This window comes from Columba livia, chromosome 5 (genome assembly GCF_036013475.1).
Source record: "Columba livia isolate bColLiv1 breed racing homer chromosome 5, bColLiv1.pat.W.v2, whole genome shotgun sequence".
NCBI lineage: Eukaryota > Metazoa > Chordata > Aves > Columbiformes > Columbidae > Columba > Columba livia.
The window spans coordinates 66,879,863-66,901,504 of record NC_088606.1 but is presented as its reverse complement, the minus strand read 5'-3'; the positions used below and the strand labels follow the sequence as shown (position 1 = coordinate 66,901,504).

Genomic DNA, 21,642 nt, shown 5'->3' with positions numbered 1-21,642 from the left:
TGAAACATATGTAAAAAGAGTCCAATACTTATTGTGCTTTATACATCAAGGAATGTGAAGCTGTTCTTGTTGATGTTTTGATGTATGACTTGTAATCTTGATTGTTTGGGTTGGAAGTTTTGTGTTAGTCCAGTGTAGCAATTGCTTTCTCTAAATATACTTTACATAATATAGTCTGTAGGTTTTGCTGCAAACATATGCACCTGGGCTGAAAGTGAACTTTTCAAAGAAAGCAAACAATTTGACTATTTCCTTCCACTCTTTGTGCTTCTTTTAGCTATGCTTGGAAATCCGTTAGAAATTGGGCTATTTCTAGTGCTGTGATATGGGCAGTAAATTAACATTGAGGAGCACAGAGCACGTGATGAACTTATTCTGCCAGTGACACGTGTGTAATCAAGAAGTGCTGGTAGAGATCCTTTCCTTGCCTGGTCCTCTTCCTCACACCCCAGTTCTGTTTTTAGTTGGTGGATGTCTTGGAGCTTGAGGTTTGAATCCTCGGGCAGGAATGTCCTTTTTGTGCCCTTCTGGTCTGTGATCTGTTTGCTTTTGGGGGCAGCTGGTGCTAATTTTGCAGTGGAGGCAGAGAAGGATCTATTGGGCAAAGAGTTATTGTATCGGGAAATATTACACGTGAGGTTCTAAAAATGGAATGTAATGTAACTCCTCGCAGGGAGCAAACAGCATGAGGGAAGTGAGAAAGCAGCCGCTGCTGTTGAGCCAGATGATTTTTGTGTTGTTAAATTACTTGGAATGGTAGGAATAACAAACTGTGCGGGAGGATTGGAGAAGTGTGATAAAGGGAAAGAATAGAAATGATTTGTAGAAACACAGTAGTTGCACAGCCAAATTTTTCACAACGTCAAGTTCCCCTGGGCCAACTATGTAGCGACTCTCAGTGGCAATTTATGCTGGTTTTTGTGATTGGAATTTAATCCTGAGAGGCAGACAGAACAGGATGAATTTTAGGGGCATCACAAAACAAAGCACAACGGGTTTTTAATAAGAAAAAGGTGATTGAGCTTGGTCTTATTGTTTCCCATTTGGACAGAGTTCAGTGTGAAGACACAAGTGGGGAAAAAAGATGTTTCTGTGTGTGATCTTAGAGATCTGGACAAGGAACTAAAACATAGCACCCTTGTTTTGAGGAGAGATGTGGGGACATGAGGGACGGACACCACATGTTCACCAAAAGTCATGGTTCAGAGGTCTACAGTAGTCCCTGGTTCCTAATAAATAGGATTAAATACAAATTAAGAGTGAAAAGATCATATTTAAAAGGGAAGTATATAGGTTGAATGCATGAGACTTAAGGCTTGTCTTACATTCAGGTACCTATTTACCACATGTACTATCAGCTGTGTGTCTTTGCTGGGCTTGAAACTTAAAAATAGTCCTCGACCCTGAGAAATATGATGGAATAGCAGAGTTGGCTTTGATCTGTGACATAACAACTGAGGTATTAGAATTGTGCAGTAAAAATACCCACTTCTGAAATGACAGAGGAGCACAAATGAGGTGCTGAGGTGTTCTGATCTGCAAATAAGTTGGAATGACTTAGGACTATGTCTGGTTTTATTAGACAACTCGTGCTTCGTGTTCATGCTTTCATGGGGAGCAGCTGAGTTATAGTCAGGCTTGGATCTAAGAAAGATAAAAGAAGATGTAATGTTAAAAAAAGGTGGTTTTGAGGGTCAGCTAGTAGGAAGTTAATACACACTGTTCAGTCGTTTAGTATAAAGTGAAGATGCTTGATGCTGTGAGCAGAAGAGATAAGTAAAATATATATTTTCAAGTATTTAATATCTAGTAGTGGTTCTGATATATTTTTCTTTGATGCTAAGCAGTGAGCATAACACAGTACAAAAATAGAAAATGAGGTTCCATAAGGCTTTCGAGGTAGGAAATCTCCTGTATCCTGGCTAAGAGAAAAACCAGTGAAACAGTGAGTTGCCATCTGTGCAATTAGGTGGTCAGTAGCCACACTACTCAAAGTCTTCATTGGCTCCAGCCCTTGTAGGAAAGCACTGCGCTCTACATCAGGTTGTACACAAACACAACCCTTTTACTTCCTCTATTGCAAGTAGTTATTAAGGGAAACTATCACATGCTGAGAAGAGATTGTTGCTCCATGAGTGTGACTGCAAAATATTTACCTTTTGAGTTGTAAATGCACTTTTTTTAAAAAAAAAACAAGTGTCAAAGCATTTGACATGTTGGTTGTTGCTTTGTCAAGTGGGTGTCATTGCTGTCAGCCCAGTGTCTTAAATATCAAACATCATCTTAGAGCAAAATGAGCTTCTATGTGTCTGCAAGAGCAGAAGTGAAATGCTGCGTTTGTAAATAAGAAAGCTGTCGAAAAAATCAGTGCTGGAAAGATGCTGAATTACAGATCCTGGAATAATTTAGGTTGGAAGAGGCCCTCAGGGTCATAGAGTCCAACCATAGCGCAACTCTGGCACCAAACCACGTCCATCAGAACCTCGTCTACGTGTCTTTTAAACCCCTCCAGATATTTGTAGCCACTGCGGTTTCCTGTACAGAGAAGTGAAACAAAGCTGAGCGTTAACATGGACTCTTGGCCACCTTCGCTTTCTGTGTCCGATCCTTGTCACCTACTGCAAATGTGATTTTTGGGCTCCAAGGCCTGAGAAAACGTGTCTGCCCGGATGCTTTGATACTTGGGTGGCCCTAAATATTATATATATATATATATATTTTATATATATATATATATATATAATATATATATATATATAATATATATATATATTATATATAAGTGTGTGTGTGTGTATATATATATATGTATAAAATAATAGTAGCGGACTTGTGAACTTTGGGGATGGTTTATACCTTGCAGAAAGATGTGAAAACTGCAGGTAAAAGCTGAATTGCTTAGTGCGGGGCACTGAGGTTTCTCCTGCCCCCCCGCGCCGGTCCCCGGCGCTTTGCCGCGGTGCAGCCGATAGGAGGCGCCCTCGTCCCGCGCACCCCGGGCAGGACGATCGCGGCGGGGGGTGCGGGAGGGAGCGGAGAAACAAACCAGACACCTCCGCTTCGTACCCAGCTCACGGTTCAAGGTCAGGGCTGTGTAAACTGCCGCACAAAGGCTCCTTTCAGCAGCCGGCACGCCGGCTTCGCGCCCGCCCGCACAATCCTCCATTCAGGCGCTGATCCCCGCGGGGCCGGCCGTGCGCGACCCCTCGCCCCGAGGAGCCGCCGCGGAGATCCGGGCAGGCCGGCGGCAGCGAAGCGCCCGCCCGGTGCCGCGAACCGGCGGAGCTCCGCCGCGGTCCTTGCCGCCCCTCGCCCCGCCTACCCCGCTCGATTTGCATATTCCCCGCCCCAGCTCGCATTTCACTGGCGGAGACGCCCCCCGTCGGCGCCGCTGATTGGTGCTTCTCCCCGCACATCATTTGCATGCGGCGCTGCGGGGTCGGGCCCGGCGGAGCCGCGGCGGAGAAGTTGAGTCGGAGCCACCGCCGAGTGTCCCGGCCCGGCCGATCGCACCGAGCCCGCCCCGCCCCGCTCCGCACGACCTGCCCGGGCAGCCGCCGCCGCCCGTCCCTCCCGAGGCAGAAGATGGCCGAGCGCAGCCGCCCCGCGGGATGGAGGTAGCCGCTCCTCGGCGGAGCCGGCGTGCGGGGAGCGCTCCTTCCCGCTGGGCTGCGGAACCTCCCGCGCCGCGGGCGGGGCAGGCGGCGGCCGCTCGGTAGGCGCAGGATCCGCGCCAGCCTCACCTTTCGTGCTCTGTTCCGCGCTTGGCTTCGCCCGTCTTTTCCTATGGCTGGGATATACAGCTCTACTCTGAAGACCCTGGAGGATTTAACTTTGGACTCTGGTTATGGGGCAGGGGATTCCTGCAGGTCCCTCAGTCTCTCTTCGTCCAAGTCCAACTCCCAAGCCTTCACCTCTTCCCAGCACAGAGGCAACTGGTGGTGCTACTCGGGCTCCATGAACAGTAGGAACAACAGCTGGGACACCGTCAACACTGTTCTCCCAGAAGACCCCGAGGTCGCCGATATCTTTTCGAAGTGCCCTAAGCTGCCGGATCTAGAGGAATACCCTTGGACTGATGAAGACATCGCAAAAATCCTCCGAAAAGGGAAGGGAGATGGCAAGGGCAGGAGCTTTTCTCAGGAAGCCGTCCGGCGGCTCTCGCAGCTGCTGAGACGGGCGCTGATCAGGGTGTCCAGGGAAGCCCAGCGCCTCAGCGTGATGCACTCCAAGTGCACCCGCTTCGAGGTGCAGAGCGCGGTCAAGCTCATCCAGAGCTGGTCCTTGTCGGAAAGCTGCGTCTTGGCCACCGTCAAGGCTCTGTCTCTGTACAGCATGAGCGCCGGGGACGGGCTGAGGAAAGGGAAATCGGCGCGGTGCGGCCTCACCTTTTCGGTGGGGAGGTTTTTCAGGTGGATGGTGGACACGAGGATCTCGGTTAGGATCCATGAATACGCGGCCATCTCTTTAACCGCGTGTATGGAGAACCTTGTAGAAGAGATTAAGGCTCGGGTTTTGGCAAGCCAGAGCCCGGATGGTGGAGGAGGGGAGATCTCGGCTGAAATCCTGGAGATGGTAATCAACAACGATGCTGAACTTTGGGGAGTGTTGCAGCCTTATGAGCATCTCATCTGTGGGAAAAATGCGAATGGTAAGATCCAGCTTTTACCATTTCTAAGCTTTGTACCGGCAAGCATTACAGTAAATCCATTGATTTCTATAGACTTGGTTTTTTTTTTTCTTTTTGCTTTTGCTCTTCATCTGAATTGCATCTTGGTTGTGGTTTGTATGTGCGTAACGCAGACCTGATGGTTTTACCAGGAGAGGAGGATCCCGCGTTATCCTTAAGATGTGCCAGTTCATAAAAGTGCGGAGGCTGTGGGAAACCAAACCCCGTCGTCCTCGCAAATGTCCCCTGACTTTCTACCAGCTGCTGTTCTAAGCGTTTTTACTATAACTGGTGCGTAAACGTGTCTCTGTAACCATAGGGCGAAACATGCTTTACAAGCTGCTCTTCAGAAAATACCACTATTGTTTTTAAGCAAAATTTCAATTATAGTAAGTATCTTGCAGCTTCCTCTTAAAGATGCTATTCCCATGTGCAGCCTGGAGAGGGAAAACAACAGTTTTTAATGTCTTTTTTTTTTTCTTTGCAGTAGTAAAGTCAGTTTCTGAGCAAAAACACATAACTACATGCTACTTGGACTTCCTTCTGGTTTAGCAGAAACCTGTGTTGTAATTACTCTCATGCAATAAACTAAAAGAGCTTGTGCTCGGCTTGCCAGAGCGAGCATGTAGGATGGTGCCTCAGTGATGAGAATAACATAGCATTAAGGTGCTTACCTCTGTAATTTGTTTAGAAAGCAGACTTTTTGAACAGTTAAGCAAATAAGCAGATAGAGGAATGTTGGCGTCTTCCTCTGAGGCTGAGGAGCAATTTGAAAGGCTTAAGTCATGACAGTTGTGTTAAGAAGCTGCCCTGTTTATTTTGCACTGGTCACACTGAGGAGTACCATATTTTTCCATGGAAAACTTAAAGAAACATTCAATTTGGAAAACTGTTCTGTGTACCGCACACAACTTCATAACTTTTGCTGGCCTTGTTACGGTCAGATATTCCACATGTGGTACCTTTTGGATTTAATTCTATAAAACTAAGTGGCTTGAACCTCTTCAAAAGATAATGTAATGGGAGACGAGTAAATGAGGGGATTTTCTTTGGGGAAAAAATACACCTTAGGTGAACATTAGTAGCAAACCACTTTGTCAGAGAAGGGCTGACTCAACTTCTGCTCCTGGGGTACATTGATTTCCTGTAGTCATCCCACAGCAAAGCGATGAAGTGGTTATTCAGGTCGCTGGTAGATGTGTGTAGATGTCCCCGTTGAGTCAGCTGGGTTCAGATGACAACGTACAAGGCTGGCTGCTATTAAAGTGCTCACAAAACCTCTCTTGTGCACTCTTCCTGCCCTCTGTCCACTGACAATGTTGCTCAATGTATATGAAATAAATGTTAAGAGCCCTTTGGGATGTTCTCTTGGCACTGGTACAAGAGCTGTCAAACATAGACATCTACTCTTTAAATTATGAGATACTTAGATGTAAGACTGTAAAGGGATGGGGATGTTTTGTCCTCTGTCCGCTTGCCATAATTCTTTGTGTACCATGAGGGTGTTTGTCACCAGGTCCGAAAAGAGGCTTCGGTTCCCTCTCTTGTTCATTATTTGGGGAAACTGGAGTAAAATATTGTGGTTCTGCAAAGTAAAATGTGCATTTCAGCGCTTCTGCTACCCGGGTTCTGTGTGTGAAATGGGGAGGAAGAATCGGTCCCTTGCGGAGCGTTTTTTGCCTTAAAAGAAATCCCCGTGGAAAAATTGCAATGGATGAATGGAAGCTGGTGTTCAATGGGGCAACACTAGCGACTGTGCAGGGAAATGCTTATAAATATTCAAAGCACCAAATGGTCAGTTACGATAACGCTTGTGTAGCCCAATACCGAGCAGCCACCGGCCACACAGGGATTGGCTTCTGTTTCCTCTTTTGTTGTTCTTGTCTTTCAGATCAATTCCGTCAATAATTGAATGCATTTTTTAAGTCTGAAAATTGAATAAACCCGCACATGAAGGTATCCTGTGATTTCCTGTGACAGTCTGTCACTAGTGCTTTACCCTGACACAAGTCAGTGAATCTTCTAAATGGCTTTTCTTGCAGTTGTAAGACCACAAATGGTTTTATAGGGATGCAAAAAGCTTGAAATAACTTCTTTATTCTTTCTCCCCGTAGGAATTGTAAATTAGTAGTATTCACATCATTCCCCACAGTGCTTTCAAATGATCTTGTCTTTTACATTCATTTAATCTGAGACGGATCTAGCACTAAAATAACTGAATTTATTTCAGTATGAGGATCAGAAAGTCTTCCTTTAGTGTCATTTTTGTTTCTTTTCCAGTGGGGATGTTTTAATGGAGTAATCATAAGCTGGGAACTTGGTGTATATTTGAGTGTGCTTTTAGAGCGCTGGGTTTGATGCTGGAGATAAAAAGCACTTAGAGGTTGAGTTCCAACTCCAGTCAAGCATCGCAATCTCTGGCTGAGATCCGTGGCAGCGTCCCATGCAGAAGATTGCGCCGGATTATCATAATGGACCTTTCTGGCATTATGATCTATTGAATATGATTTTCCTTGTTAGATCAGGATAGCGTGCTGCTTTGGAGTCTGAGAAACAGTAAGTAAAGACATAAATCTTTGTAAGTTCTCAAGGGGCTGGGGTTTAGAGCTGCGTTTCTTCAGCGATATAATCTCCCATCAAAGACCACAGTCCGGTCACTGTTCTGAAGGTTTTAGAGGCTGAAAGCTTAATATGCTGCATTGTAACCAATGTGTGTTAATCAACACCTGGTGTGCGAAGGGTGAAATTTAAAACCCTGCGAATGCTGAAGGGGAATTTTAATAGTATTTTTTTAAAAATAAATAATCATCTGTGGCTTATCTATTTATTTGCCCTTTCTGTGAAGCTGTTCTTGAATCAACTGTTCACTGCTTCTAGGAGAGTTTTGCTGCTGTTGGTGGGAGGTCTGACTTCATTCTTGGAGCTCAGGAGCAGGAATGGCACCGGAGCTCGTGGCTGTGAGCTTAAGGCTTTCCAGACAGAGCCTACATGGGATGTTGCAAAAATAACGCTGGGAATAAAATCAAACCTAAGCAGCTACTGAGCTACATAGCAGCTAGAAATTGGAAAAAATAAAGCAGTCATGTAAATTGGAATATAAGTTTTATTTTCTATTTTGTAATTAGATGGAGATATATGTGTTAGTTTGATACAGCTGAAGTAGAGAATGCATCTGGTAGTTCCACAGGGATTTTGCGACATGCTAATGTGGAGTAAGAGTCTATTAATTTAAAATGCTTGTTGGGAGCCGAGGAGAAATATGAACTTACCTTGGAGATGCGATTCTTGTACTTGATGTTCCTGTGTTTGACTGGTGCGCGGTTCATTAGAATCTGAACTGTCAGCGCTGCAAATACGATTTGATATTATTGCAGTGTTAACTACAGCCCCTATATTGCACTTAACTATCTGGTTATCGCCGAACGCTCCCGTGACAGCCACTACACCTGCTGTGCTATTTAATGCACCAGCACATCCTGGTGTTCTGGAGATATAAGTGTTGACAGATGTTTTTGCAAAGACAAAAGGGGGGTGGAATTTAACTTGGTAACACAGTTTCTTTACACACCTCCCAGCTGAAACACTCTGAGCTCTTTGCAGAGGAAGTAATGCATGAATTAGCCGGGTGGTTTGCTCAGCTATGAGTAATAGAAACAGAAACTTGTGTCTTGGGACCTGTTTCTTAGAAAGGGGTTGAGAGGGAAATGTGTAATCTTTCCTCGTGGTGGGAGGGAATGACTTGGACTCAGTAAAGTTAGAGCAGGGATGGATTTTTCTTCTCTTTGATCCTAAATGCTGTGGCACAAGCCAGCAAGCGTCAAGCATGGGCTTTGGATTTAGTATTGCTAACTCACCCCATTTTCTTCTATATTTCTGATATAGATATCTGATATAGATTTTAAATTATAGCTGATTTTTAACATTGAGGATTTTTAGAGCTAGGCCATTATAAAGTTCCTTTTTACAGTTATCGAAATGATCTGAAATAAGGTCGGTTGGTTGGTTTTGTTTGCTTCATGGTAGTGTACTGAAATCCACCATGGGGGGGGAAAAATCACGACATTTCAATAAATAGAGTGTCCTTTTGTTATGTGAACTGAACAAACTGGTGTGCTCATAAAGAGCCTCATTGATTTTCATAAGCCGTCAGCTTCACAGCTATTTGGGGAAAAAGCTGCACATTGGAAGGGGTGCAGGTGGTTTGCAAATAATTTTAAAAATTGCACAAACACCTCTGTGTTTGGTGTCATCGTATCTGGAGCAGCAGCTGGAGGTATCGTTGCTTACAGGGGTTTGCTGGTCAGGAACACAACCAACCTACATTTCCATAGGTAGGATCCTATGTGAACTATAGCTTCGTTCACCTCTCTATTAATTCGCCCCCAACACACCTTGTGTGCTCTACTCCTACACATTCAAGAGCTTGGATTTATATCCACAGACCCACAGGCACCAATTCTTTAAGCTTAAATGTTAGTGCTTGTATATACATGCTCACCTCTCCTACTAATGCAAACCATTGGTTGCACAGGTAAAAATACAAACATCTGCAGATATGCATCTTGCTTATGTTAAAGGGTAGATCAAGTAAAGCCAAAATGCCCCTTTTTTTTTGCCTTATAGTGGGTTTTATGTGTTTATCTATATATTTAATTTGGTGATAGTAAAAGAAAACTTCAAATTGCTGATGTTGCACCCTGGCAATAAAATTTGGGTCCTTTCAGTGCAGTTGGTTGAAGAACAAGTGCTGGGACACCCTCAGTCTGTAACCACTGGCAGCAAATGCTGGTATTTGGATTTGAAGTGGAATCGGTGTGGGGAAGGAACCTCTTGGAGAGAAAAGCCCACGACCTGTTGTGTTGAGGCTGGAATCTGTTGTTGCTGCTAAAGGGGGCTGAACTGAGGCCAGGATAGAAATTTACCCTTGGTATGGAAAAGCAAAAGTTTTACAGGGTTTTGTGGTTTTTATTTAGTTAGTTTTAGTTTTTCACTGAAAATGTGTGCGGTGTTTGGGGTGTTCTTGCATGGGTTTTTTGGGTGTGCTTGCAGAAAATGAGGAATGAGCTTTGAGTGCCCACCTTCTCGATAATAGAATATGATACAGTTGATATACATGTCTTCTCATATTGGAATAATTCAGATGAAATCCTCTAATTTCCCATTTGAAGACCTTAGAGCATATAGTCAGCTGGTCTTTCTGAACTGAGCAAAGTGTTTGGTTTTCTTTTATTTTTCATGTACCTCACCTAATTTCTCACGTGATTTGAAACCAAAACTCCTCTGATCTGGGGGGATCCATCAATTGATGGTTCTCAGCAAACATCCCAAACTGATCTCTGGCATCACGAATTGCCTCGTCTTTCTGAGATCAGTACTGGCCCAGTGCATGGATGCTGTAAATATTCTACCTGGTTTGAAATCTTAGTTCTACCTAATCTGGAGCTATTCCAAAACCAAGACAGGGCGGCAGTGAGTTTTGAATAAATTGTGCTTGGATCTTTTTACTCTGAAAAAACCTCATTTGCCTGTTAATGTTATTTTAATGTTGTAATCAATTATTTCTGCTCACGTACCTGGTACGATTCAATTAGTTAATGGCACATTTAGAGCATCCTTCTTTATCTGCTTCATTTTTCTGTGCCTTTCCCCAGGTTGGTGGTGTAATGCACGGGGATGCGACATTGCCAGGGGAATGCTTAAGCTTAGAAGAAGTACTGAAAAGACTTATTTACAATAGACTGCATGAAATTAACTTATTACACAGTTACCAAGCTGCAGAAGGGCATGGGCTTAGGACACAAGCACTCAAATAACTTCAGAAAGAAATGAAGCTCAAAAGTGCCAGTTTGTGCTTGGAAGCTTAAACCCAAGATCTTAATGTTGAACTAGGTGTAAGTTCATTTCTTTAAAAGAACTCATCTTACAGCAATGCAAGAAAATGGAGAAATAGGGCCAAAGGTAATAATAATCCTGTGGTCCTCGCTAAGCTATTTGTCCTTTTGTAAAATGAACAGGTGTTTATATTCAGTGTTTTGTCGATTGTAGAAACAGAGGCTTCTAAACATAATAAAACCACCCAGCAAATCCCTCAGCAATCTTTATTCTTCTGAATGTTTGGAAACAAGGTCTAAATAATTATTTGTGTTTTAGCACTCAGTTTGCATTTAGTCAGTGCTAAGCTTTTCAAGTCAGTGTATGTGGTCCTTATTATTAACATTTTCACACTGTTAAAGGCTCAGAGTCCTGCTTTTTACACTCTGGGCATTAAGAAAACCTTTCTCATTTACCAAGTTTTACTCCACTTATTACACTCTTACATATTCAACATAAGAAGATGTCCATTTGCTCACATTGAACTATGGGAATTCAGGCTGATGGACAAACGACTAACAATAATTTCTGATGCTCTTCTTGTTTTAATAGGATTAATTTACATGTCATTTTGAACATAAGTGTGTAGGATGATGGTTGTAAGCAAGCCTGAGGCAATGGTAAAACCAGTACAAAGGTGGCTTCATGCTTTCTTAATTTACAAATTGGGACAAAAATATTTCAATAGAATTCTGATTCCTTCCCTAACAGAACAAGAGCTACGTTTAAGAAAAATAATTACGAGTGCTGGGTCTTGTTGAGAGCATCTAAGTCAACTTAAGGGTTCCAAGTTGTGCATTTATGAGCAAGGAGAACATTTTAAATGGTGTCATCTTGTTGGCAGCACACACCTTATCACGGAAAGCAATAATAGGAAGAGGAAAGGCACCGATGCCGAAAGGTTCGTTCCTTCACCCAAACGCATCCGGACTTGTCTTCCTACTTAGGTCACAGACCAAGCCGGGCCTGTGAGCTCAGCCTGGTCCTTAGGAAACGTTGGGCTGTGGCGGGTGTGACTTGGTGCGTTGGGCAACTGGAGAGACCAGTGCTGGGCCAGGTCTGGGCAGGATGGTTCATCAGCCTGTAATTGAGGTGTCTGCAGGTTGACAGGGTGGTGGCTGCAGCTCTGGGGAACGTGGGACAGAGTTTATAGTGTGAATATCACTGGTACAACTGCGGCCGTCTCCAGGAAATTGAGGATCAGTCCTTCCAGATCAAGTCCAATGGAATTCTGAGCTCGAAAATCCATGTCTGTTAAAACCTACTGGCTTATGTGTTGCTTGCAGATGAAAGTCCCGTAGAATTGTAAACTTCCTCCTCATCTGCTCAAAACCTGTTATTAACGACGTGATTTCATTAGCTGTAGTCTAACTGATGTCTTTGTGGTGGTCGCCCAGGAGGCCGTTGTTTGGATCGGTCTTCACTATGATGTTAACATGAAACGTTTCTTTGAAATAGACTGACTGTAACCAGCGGTGATCATTAAATCAGGTCGCAGGGATTGTTGTGCACGCTTCTTCTGTCCACCCAGCAAAAACTGCCCGGTGTTCTTCACATGGGTTTGACCCAGACGGCTCCTGGGTTAGTTGTACACATGAGCACTTGTCTGTCTTGTTCTGGTTGTTTAATTATTACAGCTGGACCATTTCTTTCTTAAAACTCGTTTAATGTTCACCAGGCTATTCATGTCGGAACTGAGAAAAACAGCAGCTTCTGGGGAAGGTTTCACTCAATTCTTTAAGTCTTTCAGGCTGTGCAGTATGAGGGACAGAAGGAGGCAAAGCAGCATCTTAATCATCTTGGGTCTACATGGTTCATGTATTTTACCTAAGACTACATTTGGCTGTCCCTGTCCAAAAAAGTGAAAAAGTCTTGACATAAGCAAAAAAGAGGAAAACTGTGGAAAATATACTTAATTGCTGAAATTTTTGTGCGGTGACACCAAAATGCTTGAGATGATGGAGGCTATTTGTGGTATAATCACTGCATAAAGACTCAGAACTGAAACCAAATAAACATTTCAGAGCAGCTTTTCACTTCATGCATGTAGATTTATAACAACGGATCCATTTGCTATGGGGCTGTGCAAGATCAAAGTAAAAGTTGTTTATGATATTTTAGGGATGAGGGGGAAGGAACACTATGGAAGACATAATGTGTTTGTCCCATTTGTTAATGTTTATAACATTACAGTCCATGTTGGATGTTTCTGTTACTTTCATTTCTAGCCCAATCTGCAATCTGTTGCCTGGAACCTGGAGAATAAAGAAGGAAATATGACTGTGTGTTTACACTGGGACTTATACATTAAAGAGATAAACATGCAGAGGCTTAATTATTATCTATTATTTTCTTTATCCTATATAGCTCTGTTTTTTTTTTTCCCTGATTAATTCCGATGTGGCAGTGAATAGATTTTCTTCTAATATTTACATGTTGTTGTTTGTGAATAAAACACACTCTGCCAGCTGAAGGGCAGGAGTTGAATATTGGCAAATAGCTAAAGCAGGGAATTAGGCCAGTTTTGCCTCATATTCTTTCTTCAATCTGTCTTGATCTTTTAATAGAACTTAGTAAAAATCATTTTCTTGTTGGCTTGTTGTCTTCAAATGACCACCCAACGCTCCATGCAGCACAGATGTCACACCTGCTAGATGAAAGCAAAACCCCAGTTTTCTAGTTGCTTTTAGACAGTTCACTCATCTTTAAATCCACTTGGATTTATGGATTTATGGTCCACTTGGACTGATGATCCTGCAGCTTCTTTTAACCTAAAATAGAGTCTCAACCTTCTGTGGTGGGTGAGGAAGAGGTGTCAGGATGAGGACCAGGGACAGGAATCGGTGTGTTCTAATCAAAACGTTAGGCCTGTATGTGTGTTTTAATAATACAAGAGATAATATATGTTGAAATGTATTTCCTTTGTGGGGGTGGATATAATTTCTGGTTAATTGCATGTTGAATTTCTACTCTTTGGTTTGAATGTTATCTTCCATCCACCTCCCACCCGGCTTTAAGCTCAACTTACACTGGCAGTCTTGTTTAGTCTAGAGATCATAAAAATTGCTCCAGAGTTGAACTCATGCAGTTTTATTATGGTCTTAGTATGGTTTCTGGTACTTTTAAGGTATTATATCAAATTTATAAGGTGCCTTTGTATATTTTCACTGGAGTGATAGTTTAACTTAGAGTGGAGGGAGGAAGATGGACAACTATCATAGTAGCAACCACAACACATCATCTTCATTAGTTGTTTTTAATAAACCATTTCGTTCTGTTGTCAGTGTATAAAGACTTCTGAAGCTTGTCTGTGGGCTATTTTTATTTTTCAAGAAGCATTATGAAAGTTTCTTTTATGCTTTGGCGGTAAACGTGGAAATTTTGGCTTGAGTGAGTATCAGTTTTGTTTCAACTTATACTTGAGGGTGATGACAGTGAGATTGTCAAGTAGTAAAGTTGTCAGAATTGTTGTCAATGAGCTGCCACCGAAAACAAACTTGGAATCTATGCAAAAAGTGCTTAACTTAAAGCTTAATCTTGCTGGAGCAAAAGGAATAATTTCTGTTAGCTTTAAGGGAGTTTTGATCGATATCAGGAATAGGTCTGTGAATCTCTTAGTTCTGAATAATGCTCCTACCTGGGGTGGGGTGGGTAGGAGAAAAAGGCAGAAAGTCAAGAAAGTGGGTCAGATTTCTGAACTAGGCTTGAGGGGGGAAAAATCCAGTGTGTTTATTTACCAGTGCTGATAGACCAGAGAGTTTCACTACGGAATAAAGCGTCGGCTTACGGATTTTAGTCTGTGATTCCTCACAATGGCGAAGGAATAATTTTGCTTATGAGCAAAGACTGGATTCTTTGTGAAGCATTTGCTTTGGTTCTTCCACTGAAATCACGTGGATTGAGGCCACGTGTCTGTCCGCGGTAGTTTTGGTTTAGTACTTGGTAATAAACTTCAGGGCTTTACACCTCAAGGTGGGAGAAGCTTTGATGGTGGAAACCTGGATGTCCTGGTGTGTGCGCTGGGGCAGGGGGGATGTAAAGTGTCTATACGCTGTGGGCGCTTTATAGCTGCAGTGATGAGTGTGATGGGGGTGACTGGTGTGTTCTGGTTAATATTATTCCCTGAAAAAAGCATGTCCTTCCCTCCATCACCCCTTCGCCCTGTTCTTTCAGGGCAACGCCAGATGCAGAGTCTCTTATAAAAGCCACTCAAGGAAGATTCATATTTAATATGACATTTTTTGATGGAAAGCAAGTTTTTTTTCTGTCACTTTTTCCCTGTGTGTATTGTCTTGGGTCTCATGTATTTGTTGCAGACATATGAAAATGCAGCTTGCATCACAGGTTATCTTGTGGGATGATGTATGTGCTGCACATCAATCAATTTGGGGAGGGGGCTGTTTTGCTTAGTTTGTGTTTGGTTTTGTTTGTATTTTTTAACACTGTGACCTACTGGAACTGAGTGGTAAAACTGTGAAGTTTCTTCTGCCTTGACCAGCAGCTCAGAATATAATTTATAACAATTAGTGTGATGATGTAGATGCAAAGCTGTGTGATTGTGGTCTTTTACATACACTGCACAACTCCAGAGCTCCCCTAAGGCAAGCGCAATTTATCGATGAAAATGAATATAGTTTATTAGCATGAAGGTAACTCTTGCCGTATAGCCAAGACTTAGATAATGTATATATATTCTGGCAGAAGATGCTAAACTGGCACGGGGCGTTTGGCATCTGCAAAGCCTGCGCTCCAGTTCTGTGCCGTTGCCACGGGCTGCAGACTCAGACAGGAAATCATGGCAGGGTGGGAAAGGCTCCAAAACACACACGGCCGGGGGAAGGTTTGCAGTTAAAAGGGACTCGGAGAACAGGGTATCTGTTCTGCTCGACAGGCAGCGCAAAGGAAAACTGGCTCGGGTGTGCGTGTGTGCGCGCCTGCGTGTTTAAACGTCATTTTATACGCTCATTTTTTTAAAAGCTTGAATTTTTTCCATGTAAAGTAACGTGTGTAGCTTCAAATGATCCATTTATACGTGAGGGGCCTGATTCAGCCCTCGCTTAATTGGCCGTCCTGGTCTGAAAGAAGAGGAAAGCAGCGGAGAGTCAGGTCCCCATGGAGTAACCGGAGTTTTGTCTCCGCACATCGAGCGGAGGAGCAGCCCCTAAATCTTCCCCTGGACCCACCACCCCTTTGGGATTTAGTTTTGTTTTCAGGAACAAGGTCTGGGTTGTGTGTACCAGCAAATATATAGAGTTCAGAGATGTATAGAGTGTGGAGTACAGCCATAGGAGGGTCCACATATCGTCCATCAAGAGACAGAGACAACCAAAGTGCTGAATAATTTTTTAGTGATGGTTAAATCTATAGGGTGAGAGTTATCAATGTATTTTCTTTGAACTATAGTTTGAAACAGGGAATACTGGGGTGGGTTGCTTTGGTGATCAAACAGTTTTATCTGTCAATGACAGAGTGCGCGTAATTATCTACAGGTAACGAGCCACCTTGTTTGCAAAGCTTCCCAAAGAGTAGCATGCAACCGGTCAACTTCTGCTCCCTTGATGGATGATGGGAGAGAATATTTTATCCATCAGTTGCCAATTGAATCTTTGTATAGGAGATGAATAACAAGCCAACACTGAGCGTCATGCTAATGATGTGTTCTGGATGGACAGAACAGACTGATCTGTGGCTTTTGGTTCTGACTGAAGGGAATTGTACAAGAGGGTGGTTTGTTCGCTGGGCATTCATAGCTTTTATTTGGCCGTAAGAACTGCTTGCTGCTTGCCTTACCTGTGTGTCTAGTCCCTTTAGAGCTGCATGGAAAAGGGGAAGTGTGAACAGGAGTGAGGTGAGGTCTGCGACAGTGATGAATCTGCCAACAATGAGGCCAAAGCTAGCAATTAATCCCATTTAGAAATCAAATAACTTCAGTAGTGTTTAACCCTGGGGCTGGGATATGTGAATGAAACAGTCCATTTCGTGACCCTGTATCTTCCAGTTACTGCTGCTGTTTTTATGGGTAATATCGTCTCAAAAAGACTTGCTGATTATTATTTTTTATTTTAAATAAAATCCGACTGAATTTTCCGCTTGTGAACTAAGTGGGCCAAGCCATCTGCCCGAGTCTTCAGCAGCGCATTGTGTTTCTGAAAAGCATTCTAGCGAAACACCAGAATTCTGAAAAGTCTGAGCTGATTCCCCATTAGAAGAGATGATCCAAAAAGCTGCTGCTGATTTACATGTGAACACTACCAAGTATTTCCCTGATGAGAGTGTATAGCAAAGTAGTGCTTGAGTGATTGAGTAAGGCTGATTTGAACCATCTATTGTGGATTATGAAATTCCACAATATCAAGAAGCTGTCATTTGTATTTTCAATCTGTATTTTGCTTAGAGGTACAAGATCTTTCATTGTCGAGTCCCTTGAGCCAGTTGTGGAGGGACACACAGTATTTCTTGCTTAAAAATATTCGCAAAGCTTGTGTGATGGAGCTTCAAATGATTTGTCAACCATAGTGATTTCTAGAAGACGACAGAGAGTTGTATCTGATTTGTCTTAATTAGGGATTGATAGATGAATTCTGATGTGACTTTTGGGTCTGAACATGGATATGAATTAAGGATCAATTGCTTGCCTAACCTTGCTATTTTCTTAACTGTTACTAAGGGGTTTTCTGGGTGAATATTTGTCAAAATGTATAGTATTCATTGTATGGGACTGGTTCATCTGAGGACGCTTTTCTGTTGGTCAGGGACAACAGGTTCCTTTCTGTGATTGTGATGTGATGAACAACATGAGCTTTAAAAGACTCGTGTGGGAGTGATTTCTTCTACTTTTTGTGACTTGCTGTTGAAGAGAAACGAAGCAGTTTATATAAAGCAGCTGCTTATTTTGGAACAAAACCAGCACAGCACATTAAAGAACTCATTAATCACATAGCTTGACCTTCTTTATTACTTAAAAAAAACCTTCTTGCATCTATTGTTTGTTTCAGAACACCAGGGATGCGAAGAAATATGCTATGTATTCAGATCTACAAGTTGAGAGCGTGAGGTTAAGTTTTGATAGGGAGCAAAACCACTATGGATTTCTGTTGGAGCGTTGACTCTCCTTTTACTCATTTTAAGGAGCAGAAGCCGCTGTATAAACACCTGCACAAATTCCAAACTGCTGTAAACTCTCATCTTGTTCTATAGTTGCCGTGTGTAAATTATTGTCCTGGGATAGTGGCTTCTCTTTGTTCAGTCCTGGCCAACACAAACCCCTTTGCTTCTTGTCTTTGAGGAGGGGAAAAATAAAAGAGAGAAATCCATTTCTCCATCTCCCCTCAAAAATCCCAACTCTTGTTTTACAAGAGAACATATTCTGTATTTAGACTCCAAGTTCCTTGGTGCAGTGTCTTTGTTATATATCCCTGCATAGTCCTAATGGTATCAGAAGAGTTTACTAATTGTATTCGTGTTAACTTGTTGCAGAGATTTTTGAGTGGTGTGAGTAAATGGACCAGCCGTTAAACCCAGATTAGTTTTGGGATGGAGGGAAGGGGCTAGTAGATGCCTTTTCAAAAAGGTTGAATGATTTGGTCAGAAACCCGCTCCATGATTGCACATGAGCATAATACAATTGGCCATTCCTACAAACGGAAGCGAAATCAGAAAAACGGGATCATTGAGCTTTTAAGGAAGGTCGTCAACCAGTGTTTTCATTTCATTGGGAAGGTGCGGTCACGTTTGGGGTGTTCTCTAGTACATGGTAGTTCGTATAACTGGCAGCTTTAATTGGATGTAACAGTAGAAGCGGACGAGGTGAAGCAGAATGAGATCTCTTGGGGTCTGCATCGCCTCTTCTCTTAAGGCACGCATGGCTTGTCGCAGCGAGTACTGAGGTTGGGAGCGACGGAGTCATAACTTTGTGTGAATAATGGCATTCATGTGGCTATGCTAATGAGCTGTATTCTGCTGTCGATCCTACAGATTGTGCACTGGACTCAGAGCTTATTTTACATTTGTAACGGCTTCTGTCTGCAGCAGAGCTTGTCTCAATGCGCAGTGATGTAATGGATCAGAATCTGACCTTATTTTACTGCTTTCCCACAACTGTTGTGCTGCAATCACACAGCTGTTCGCAGATATTTTTCTTCCCAGTTGGCCGCTTTGGGAGACATTATTCTTTGGCCTTAACTTCCTAAAGCAAGTAATCAGCCGCTCTTTGGTAACAACAGGCAGAGCAGGCAGTGGAGTTGAAGGCATTAAGCGTGGCTTAAGTATTTGGTTATGCTCAAAATGTTCAGGCCTTTAATGAACACTAGGTTTATTTTTATGGGTAGTGAATTATGTGCTTCCTCCCTCCCTTTGCCCCGTCTTTTCCTCAGCTTATGACAAGCGAAGACAAAAGCAGCACTTAAGAAAGGAATGAAGTGTTTCATATAGATATATCTTGTAGGCTTTATTTTCATTAGTCATGGGTACATGCTCTGTTACATTCGGCGTCCCCGCTGACATCAGGGAGGTTGCAGGGGTTGGGAGTTCACTACTGCCTGTGTTTTGGGTTTTTTTGGATATCTTTGATTCATTCATTGTGAAAGTGCTGCGAGCTTATGAATTAGACCCAAGAAAGGATGGGAGGAGGAATATAAATGAATAGTTTGGGAGCTGGAAATCTTGGCTGCGCTGGTGACATTAGAATGACTGAAAAGCTGGTTAGGAGGAACTCCTGGGGGTCATCTAGTCCAACCTCCCACACACAGCTGAGCCCCTGCCGGGGCTACAGCAGGTCAGCCATGGCTTTGCCTCTCTAAATATTGATTTGTGGTGGATCCCACAGCCTCTCTGAGCAACTTGCTCGCTCTTTAGAGAAGAAATTTCTCCACATGTCCAGCCTGAGCCTCCCAAGCCACCATTTGTGGTCAGTGCCCTTGGTGCACCATCAGGCACTCCTGGGAAGAATTTGGCTCTGTAATTTTTGTAGCTGCAAGTTTCTTTTGAATTGACCCTTATGGACCCCAGTATCATCCCCTGCGTTCTCTGCTCATTATAATTCTGCCAGATGAATACTGGACGTTCTGTACAGTACTGTGTATTACATGGTCTACCATCATCTCTGCCTCACCTGGAGTGTGGAAAAGCCTTTCTGGTGAGAAGGTGCTGCTGAATTCTGCCCGGGCAGAGGAGCAGTGACAAAGCTCCAGGGATGAAGACACAGAAGTGTGGTGAGGAGAAGGCAGCGAGCAGGAGGTTCTCTCCAAAGCAGTTGGCAATCCCAGGTCTTCCAACTCCTGTCTCGTTTCTGAAGACGTTTCTCTGTGATACTGAGCTGTTGTATAACATTTGACCATGTGATTTTTCTCTATTTATGTGCTAAATGAAGCTAATGATGCCTCTAACCTTTTGGACAGAATCTAAAGTTCAGTGAATGAAAGACCTTTGCGAACGAGTGCGTTCCAGCGCCTTGTGACCGTATATTCATACTTAGCTGTCAGCGGCCGTCATGTCCCCTGTCCCTTACAGAATGCCTCGCATTGTATGCTGGCATCACACAGTCTTTGATGATTTGTCATGGTGTTGGACTAGAGAAACACCCGGAAACCCTGTCTTTGAAACAAGTCTGCCCTGGCTTCGGTGCCAACGCTTTATTCGGCATCATCTTTGGGCCAGAGAACTTGCAGCGCAGTCGGACAGAAACAAGCGTGGGAGGATGAAGTGTCATCTGACAACCCTGGGGCAAAAGCGAGAATGAGCCCGGACTAATTTGGTCCAGGCTTACCCCATGCAATGTCCTGGTGTCGCTGAAGTCCTGGACTTGATGGATTTCAGTGAGCGAGATGGTGGCTTTTTGCGTGGTGAAGAAATACGGGAAAGGAGAGGTTTCAAATGCAGAACTTTGTTTCTGCCGGAACGTGAAACTGGAGGCTCACGAGAGCAAGTGGTGTCTCAAAGAGAAATTACTTCATTACTAGAGTGAGCTTCTTGCTCCTGCAAGCGGTGACTCTTGAGATTCCTCGTAGCCATTTGTACAGTCAAAACTATTTCCGCTATTTTACAATAATAATTAAAACATAATACAGAAATCACTCCAAAAAACCCAAAGAAACCACCCCTAAGGTCCTCTGTGTGGCAGTCCAATGTTACTATATGCTTCTTGGAAATGCCTTTAGCTCTCTCGACTGAGTTAGATCTATGGCACCAATGGAGTGTATAGAATATATCAGTATTATCACTGTCCAGACACCTTCAAAAACAAGGATCTGTTGATCCTTGGATTACAGGCTTAGATTTTTTGCCATTTATTTTTTGCCATCACTGACTGACCTTTTAAAAGTTGCACTTACATGAATGCTGCCTATTTATACTTGGAAAATGGAGTCACTCTGCTCTGTGCAAGCGAACCGAGAAGCAAATATTTTAGTTTCTGTGCCCGCTGCATTATGGTGTGAAGCACTCACGAACCAAAGACTCATTCAATATCCCTTTGGAAAATGTGGCTCTAAGCAGCAGCTGCCCAGGAAAGCAGGTACAGGGTGATGTTTTAGCCTTCGCATAACCCTTAATTTTTGAAGGTGATGTTCTGTTTTTAATGGGCTAATAATATGTAGGCAAGCAGTTGGAGAGAATTTTATACCAACTAGAAAAACAGTGCTGGTGACAGTGCAAGTTTCGGTGACCTCACGCTGCTTTTCTTCCATGTTTAATTCATTTTGCTTCTAGGTTATAAACATTTGAAGGGAGAGGGGGGTGTAGACCAGAAAGTTAGTCTCTATTAACTTTGTTCAGCTCTTGAACAAAGCTCTTAACACAATGAGACTTGTCACTTTTCTGTGAAAATGCTGAGATTATGCTGAAATGTTCCTACCAGAGGCTGGATTGCATTAGCCAGCAGTATCAGTTCTGGTTGTGGAGTCCCTTCTGGGGTGACAGGACAAAAACAAACAAGACGTCTATTTGACATACTCACAAACTCTGGAAATGTCAGCAGAGGTAATCCTGGCTAATTAATTGTATTCACTAATGAGGTCTAGACTGCAAATATTGGTATACCCCAAGTGGTGTTCTCCTGTCTTGAGTAGTACGACTAGACTGAGTTTGCTGGTAGCAAGAGGACACTT

At 43.1% G+C, this 21,642-nt stretch overlaps 1 protein-coding gene across 1 annotated transcript in view; it reads left to right on the top strand.

The window, feature by feature from the left end:
* Positions 1-3,556: 3,556 nt before the first annotated feature.
* The window catches only part of ABTB2 (ankyrin repeat and BTB domain containing 2), a 122,546-nt gene continuing 104,460 nt past the window's right edge, over positions 3,557-21,642 (top strand). The window contains exon 1 of the mRNA XM_005511043.3: positions 3,557-4,651. Coding sequence (XP_005511100.2) covers positions 3,787-4,651 — 865 coding nt within the window. The 5' untranslated portion in view covers positions 3,557-3,786. The remainder of the gene's footprint in view (positions 4,652-21,642) is intronic.